General features: G+C 49.3%; 1 protein-coding gene across 1 annotated transcript; it reads left to right on the top strand.

Annotated features, from left to right (window-relative positions):
* The first annotated feature begins 49 nt into the window (after nucleotides 1-49).
* On the top strand, nucleotides 50-1,861 carry rca-1 (regulator of conidiation in Aspergillus-1). The gene is made up of 2 exons (XM_956305.3): nucleotides 50-1,419; nucleotides 1,481-1,861. Exon 1 carries the CDS (start codon nucleotides 342-344, stop codon nucleotides 1,314-1,316), a length of 975 nt encoding a protein of 324 aa, XP_961398.1. The 5' UTR covers nucleotides 50-341; the 3' UTR covers nucleotides 1,317-1,419; nucleotides 1,481-1,861.
* Nucleotides 1,862-7,832: the final 5,971 nt, after the last annotated feature.

The raw sequence follows: 7,832 nt of genomic DNA, 5'->3' as shown, positions 1-7,832 counted from the left end.
TTTCGGGCCTGCGCCTTACTTTCTTCTTCCTCGCATCCCGTCATCTACTAGCGTCCGTCGGTGGCATTAGACCGTCTGAGAACATCATCCCACACACCTTCAGATCGGCCAGTCATCTTATAAACCTCGTTCCCTTCTAACTACTTTATCTTCCCCCCCATCCCCAACCTGCATTCCCGTACCACCTTCAACCACCCATCTCTACCATCAAACATCTGTTACAATCATCGACATCCACCACGACTCGACATCAACAAAGCTCCATTGAAGGATAACATCATTAGTCTTCAAGGCAACCAAGACCAAAACCGTCGTTCACCTTATCGACATTTTCGATCATCATGTCTAACATGCCCGACCAACGGAGAGGTCCTTGGTCAGCAGGGGAGGATCAGCGACTCATCAAGTTGGTCAAGGACCTAGGACCGGGAAACTGGGTCAACGTTGCCCGCATACTCGGAACCAGAACCCCCAAGCAGTGCCGAGAGCGATGGCACCAAAACCTGAAGCCAGGGCTGAACCACGGACCTATGACACAGGAAGAGGCCGCTATCATCGTTAGAGAGGTAGATCTGAAGGGGCCTCGCTGGGCAGACATTGCCAGGAAGCTCCAGGGCCGCAGCGACAACGCAGTCAAGAACTATTGGAACGGCCTCAACAACCGCAAGAAGAACCAGCTTCGGAGACAGAGTGCACCAAGACGCGTTTCTGCCTCCGATGTTCTAAGAAGCAGCCCCGGTCAACTGCCGAGAGCGCACATGCAGCGCCCCATCAGATATCCTCAGGACATCTACACGGGATCTAGGAGGCCATCCAGTCCCAGTAGCTTCAACGACAGCCTTCATCACCGCGTCCATGAGTCCATCGAGTGGTTCCCTTCTAGGCCACAGCAGCAGCAGCAACAGCAACAGCAACAGGCTCGATGCACTACACCCTTCACATCGTTTTACCCTCCATCACATGCCTTCCCCACTACCGATGGATATCAAGATGGAAGCGATGGCCCAACTGGAAGCACTCTGCGGCTCTTGACACCACCCACATCAAGGCGACTTGCCCCATTCAGCACCTTGCCCTCTCCTACTACCTCATCCATCGGAGATTTGGATGAGTTTGATCGCCGACAGCTAGCAGCATTCGCACCACCTGCGGCCTACCGTCGTCCCAGTCTTCCTTTCCCTCAGCAATCATCAATGGGATACTTGCCTTCTGCCACCGAGTACCTTCCCACGGCACCTAGCTCGCCTATTGCCTTGATTCAACGAGACGAGAAAAACCATGCTAGGATTCCTGTCACAAGCCTCCTGTGCTCTTGAACAGGTGGAACAAAATACCAACTATCTCCCACCTACGAAGATCATAATAACCCGAAAGCCGAAGGCTAGCGGGGGCGTGTCGAACTGGTCATAATCACATATGGTAAGTTTTCCTGATGACGATGCCCTCCTCAAACACACATGACGCTTACATAGTACATCAGATCAGAACAGCGTACAGCATCAATCCTGAGCTTGGTGAAATCACCACACTCATCTTGTCCTATCAAAATAAAGGGATTGCAACTATCCTTATAGCGTAATTAAAAGCAGACAGAAGGAGCTGAAAATTGGGTTGGGCATGGCGGATGGATAGAAATACGTTGCTCACGCCCCGCACTACCCACAATCAAGGAGTCAGTCGGTGGTTTTCTGTTCTTCTTTCCTCTTTTCTTGTATCAAGGGTCGGATGGGCAGACGGAAGAGGTCTTTTTTTTTTACTGTTGAGATACCCCCCACATCAGCAGATGCTTTGCGGCACGCTGTTTTCCAAAAAATCAAAGAAATATTAATCGGTCAAATCAAATTACAGTGGCAATCTTCCCTTGCTTGTTCTACTTTGTGCCTACCTGAGTTCAACAGTAGAAAGTGAACATAAATGCGTGTCGATGTAGCCGACGAGCTGATAAAGCTCACGACATCGCATAAGGTACCAAGAGTCTTCTTAACTTGGGGTCGTTCAGGGCCAATGACTACAATCGTTACCAGCATACAGAAAATGCCCGTTCCTTACACGAACTAGGATACCTAAAGTAGAGAAAGATGTCGTGTTATACGAGACCCTCCCCCCCCCCTCTTCCCGGGTTCAGTGTTCAATATTCAGATTGAGGTTGTGCAACCAACTTCTAAATCACTAAGTTTAGATCAACACACTCACACAAACTAAACACAGCGAATCGGTTACCTCTTAATCTATTATTCCACTCCCTTTCCGCTATTTGTGGTTTTGTTGTTGGCGCTTTGCTTTTAGTGTATATGTATGTCTAGGCGTTTTCTTCCATAACAAGCCTTCTTCTTCTCCTTCTTCCATAGTACAACTTTTAATTTCCGATGCCTTTTTCAATTTGTATGAGACATATTATTCACGGCTAGAAGAAATGTTTTGTTTCTCGGGTTTCACTTCCCGTTTTCCCGTTTTCCCGATACATGTAGTCAGAAAAGGGTAAGTTTGACCGAGGATGACCCACGCGCGGACAACTTCACACAAGTCACTACCTACAATAATAACAATAACCAACCGCACACCGATCTTCAAAATCTCTTTGAAAAAAATATCAAACAGGGAAAATGGGCCATGCGAACTGGAGATAACTAAATTGAAGCCAGCTTGCTTGTTTGGTGATGGAAACTTGACGCAATTCCCAAAGGGGGGAGGGGCCGATAATCTGGATGGAGTAGAGGTATGAGAGGGTCCACGAGGACTGGAGTCGGGAATAAAGGGAAGGGAAAGAAGGAGCGGAAGGAGCGGACACTAAGCATTGGCACTGGCAACGGTGAAGCTAGTTTCAGTTTCTCGGTTCTTGTTAACGATTACATAGAAGACGGTTTAAATATGTTCACTATTTACTCGTTTTCACGATGCGGGAGAAATACTAGTGTAGGCTTAGGCAGCAGCGCGTGTACTTTTCCACCGGCGATGTTGGACATGTTAGTGTTTTGTGGGTGATGCACAGCGGCCAGTTGCATACCGCAAGTTGTCTACGGGGTTTCATAACATTCTTCTTTCTTGGAAGGTGGTTCGGAATGTGATTTCTGTGGTTCCTGTGCTTGGTGGTTTGTGTGTGGTCTGCGAGACGACCGAAGTGGGATCCCAAACCAGTGCAGAGCTGCAAAATAGAGAACCAACACAACCCCCGATAAAAAAAAACTGCATCAGATGGATGAGCGACCGGGATCATGGGCCCGGAGACATGAAAAATCTTTGAAGGGGTTCAGCTCACCCACTCGGCTTTACAAAAACTAAGCATGATAGACAACGACGGGGTAGCTGAAGGGTACACTTGGTTGCATAGATTTCGGTCGATCGGCTTACTTGGGCGAGCGAGCATCCCTTTGACGGTGCGACGGAATTTATCATTTTCAACGCATCCCCACGGGTAAGTACCAACTAAACTTCGTTAACGTGGCCTGTCAGCTAAGCACTTCACCTAAAGCATTAGTAAACACTACCAAGGCTGGGCCGGTTGAGGTATTTGCTTACCTCAAAATTTAGGCAGCTATAAAAGGGAGCCACCAATTGGCTGAAAATCGGCCACCCCACGAAATGATGCATCTGCACCGTTGGAGGGATAGGCGAGATTGAACGAGGGGTTATGGCAATGGGGGATGGGGATGGAGATGGAGATGGGGGATGGGCCCGGGCAAGTTGAGGTTGCCCGTGAGATGATGCCCGAAACAAAGAGGGGCAGATACGGCCTGAACGGTGCTGGAAAATATCGCCGGGATAGCGCTGCGAAAAAGGTTGCCGGTTAGTAATTACCCAGTTGGCAACACCAAGAGGAAGGTACTCAAAAATATCGACATGAAGATCTGAGGTTATGAAGGGGAACTTGGTGATTTCTCCTCGTAAATAAGCATCGGGTTTATTGACGAAGTCGAAGTTCGGAGATAATATACCGTGGATCACACTGTGCAGCTACCTTCCATTTTTTACGAGTCACCGCAACGAACTACTATGGAGATGTGGCCGCACTACACTACATAGAAGAAAGGCAATGAAAGTTCAGAGTCTAAGCAAGCTTTCCATGCCGACACGAAAAGTCGGTGGTAGTGATGTTTTAGTTTTTTTTGTTTGCCTTCCAGAGCTTGTTGTTACCTGTCCTCTCGCCTGTTCATAATGTGGGAATCCTAGCTCGGTTTAGTGTGGAAGTTCGCGAACGTGTCAGCGGCAACACATCCGGCAGGAACAGGTTAAACCGTCATCATGCGCGGCCGTTGGCAAAGGAAGTTGAATTGGTTTGAATTTTAGTGCATTGTCGTGCACAAAACCCCAAAACCTAAGAATGAGGTGTGTGGGTAAAAGGGGGCATGACGGGACCGTAGATCTCTCCCCACAATTTGCAACGGTGTTCCAGTTGGTGGTATGGCTGTGGTGTGGACTTGAAAGAGCTTCTTCCTTCATTTCCTTTGATTTTAGTCCCGATCTCTACATCGCTGGAGAAGGCGTCCGGATCGGAACTCCGTAGTTGGAGCCATATTGTGGGACTATTGACCATGGTGTACATAGTATATATAGTATTCGTGATTTATCGTGGGACATGTATTAATCGCCTCGTGGAGATGATGCCCTTGTTCACGATGCACATAGGAGCAATGCGTGACGTACATGTCGATGCTGATGCTGATGGTGATGCCTCGATGCCTGCACCATTTTCGACAGTTGCCATCTATTCACTCTCTGTGACACCATGGAATCTAGGATTCTCACACAAGAGACGGGGAACTGCACGGCCCGGATGCATGAGAGATTGAACGGGTAAGAGCAAAAACAACAGCGATCAGCTCGCTTGATGCGACTGTTACGGTTAGGTTTGCGACCCTCTTCAAGACCTTGGGGGTTACTGCCCGCCCATGTCGTTGCGGTGGAAGGCCGGCCAGTGTCTTCGAGAGCGCATACTACCTTACTTCACTATGCAGCAGAGGTCCCCGACCGCACGCTGTCCCCTGTGCAAGTGGAAGCAGACTGTGGCACCGGCGCCAGCGCCGTACCGGCGGATCGGCTCCCTTTCTGGCTAGGGTCCAGACTCGACAGGGTTGCAACGCAGACATCAGAGCGTCACCCATTGATCGACGTACACTAATAGCCAACTTTCCAGTTTTGGAAGAACCGTTTTGCCGCTCTTCTCTCTTGGGGGACCTCATTTCCCGTTTGCTGAACCGTTTCCTGAACCGTTGGTCTGTGAACCCTTTTCTTCACAACCTACACAGTGAGCGAGCGAGTTGCGATGCACACACACCTCCAGAGTCAACCCAAGCGGATTCCGAATTTCTTTAGGCGAGTGTCTTTGTCTTATTGGCGGTCGATTTGCAGAAGCTCAACACCGTTCAGACATTAACAACAACATCGAACATCCCAGCATCGCATCATCTTCCCACCATTCGAGTACCAGTAGCAGTAGCCCTGCCTACTTCAGGCTCTCGATGTTTGGCACTGAATCAAGAATTAAACAGCACTCCATAGGACGAGCATGTAGCCAAAGTGGAGGAAGGCAGCATTGACTGGATCCCGTGTTGCCAGCAGATACACAAATACAAGATCGAAACCGACCTTAAAGACACCTAGAAAGGGAACGGCTGAGGCAAAGAGGAGAGGGTGGGGGGCAGGGACATGATAGGGTCGAAATGTCATGACTTGGGGAGGAATAAAACTGTCGTATTAAGAGCCAGGATCCAGCCCTCGTCGACAGCCGCAAGGTGGTAGTTGAGGTGGGACAAGGTAAACGAGGCGCGACCCGCCCGGAGGGTAGTAACGCCCCAACCCACGAAGCGGGGATCAAGTGCAACGTCGGGAACGCCAGGTCGGCGACCTCGCGCAACGTCGACATCACCCAATGCAAATGCAATATAAATATTGCATTTGCTATTCTCAGCACTCCTACACAATATACGCCCTGTTCCCCTTATTCCTCTATTCTACCAACAGCATTACCATTCTCTCACCATCTTAGTCACTAATTCGACGGATTACGCATCTTCTTCGCAAGTGTACCTATATATCTACGCAGGATACCGTTTTCCCCAAAGACGAGAACCTAACCCATTTTAAACTATATCTATCCATACAAGATTACACCTTCAAATCCGGCCGACGTAACACGAGAGCGGCCTTTTAGCCGCTAGTCCTCCAAGCCTTGGATTTTCTCCATTGGTTCATCGACCCGATATCGTTCATGCAACTAGATGACTGACTAACTGGATAGCTGGAACCTAACCTTTTTTTACACTTTCAACAACCACCGCGGCATATCCAGTAAAGCCCGCCGAATTTTGGGTAGTCCCAATGGTGACGGCTACTAACTTGTACCCAGCAAGGCCCACACAAATGAGAGCGTTTTATTCGTTTTTACCATCAACACAAGACATTTTCAACAAACTATCCGAGTCCCCCGAGCGGGTTTAGAGGCCGGAAAGGTACCCTTACTGCCATATGCGGCGCACGAAGAGAGTGCCTCCGTTCTTGCAATAACAATCACAATCTCACCTTAAACACAGTGTCGCTACCCCTCTCGCATTTTCTCCCTTCTTCTTATCTTGGGTTAACCTCCCCACACCCACCACAAACTTGCTACTAGGTATACACATACCTCTGTAAATATTCTTACAAAGTAACAGTGAAAATCCCGTAATACTTTCGTAGTATAAAAGGGTTTAAGGTCCACGCTACTATAGGTAGACCGAATATCAGCGTAAATAGGAAATACGAAGTTTAGTAAGTAAAATCGAGATCTTCGATATGAGATATCATCGGCTGGGCCGCCCTACATTTTCTTGGTGGGGTGGGTACCTGTAAGTCTTAGTGGGTGCAGGGAGGTAAACCCTTCTTCTTCTCAAGAAAGAGAAAACGGACCGAAAAGCAAGCTCTCACCGTTATTAACCGTAGCACCCTTGCGACCAAGCATCCCGTCCCACACATTCTTCTAGGAGTCGTGATCCCCACAATTGGCATAGGCCCGGAGATCAAATGAGGGCCCCTACAAAGGGCCAATACCAAACAAAACGGTGCACCACATATCGACAACGCTTTCAAGAGATCCATTCGGTGCAGCAAACCCACTCTCGCGCATAGGAGATTCAGCAGGACAAGGGGCTGACAAGGGACAGTCTCCGTCCTTTTGACCGTCTTTACTGGGCGAAGGGTCTTGATGTGTACCACAAAGTGCGCTTGGTTCCCCGCCGGTGCCCGGCGGACTGCTTGGCACGCAGCGATCACCGGGCCATGCTTGGGGCTCGTCTCGCTAGCCAACAGTCAGGGTACCCAGGCTTTCCCCAGAACCCAGGCCCGATGTGTTTCGGTATGAGGCGTCCGTTACGAGACTGCCGAAGAGCGGCGCCTATCTCGTCATCTGCCAGGTTTCAGTTCGCGGATCTGGATGTATCCGAAGGAGGATCCCCGATAGGGATTGGTCGAGAATGAGCCTTTTCCGACCTGACCTATCGTGAACCCTTGCTTGGTCCACAAAGGGGTCCTCACCTGTGCCCCCAGCTACCGAGCTACTGGATATTCCAACAGCCTCGTCGCCGAGAGTAATCGAACTAAAAAAACGAACGAACCCCCAACAACGACCCAATAACAACGGTAAAGTCCACACCTCCTCCATCACCCGGTGGAGGTGGAGATGCTGATTTGATATCCAACAATGGATCGGGAGATCCATAAAACAGGATACAATGATCTTACCTTACATAGTACACTAGAATCTCATCCACAAACTTCGTCATCGGTTGCTAGTGCAATGTCGGTGAAAGTGGGATGAGACATCACCGGAATTCCCCTTTATTATCGTTATTCCAACGATC

Source organism: Neurospora crassa, linkage group V, assembly GCF_000182925.2.
Source record: "Neurospora crassa OR74A linkage group V, whole genome shotgun sequence".
Taxonomy (NCBI): Eukaryota; Fungi; Ascomycota; class Sordariomycetes; order Sordariales; family Sordariaceae; genus Neurospora; species Neurospora crassa.
The sequence above is the reverse complement of the archived record's forward strand: the minus strand, read 5'-3'. Positions and strand labels throughout refer to the sequence as shown.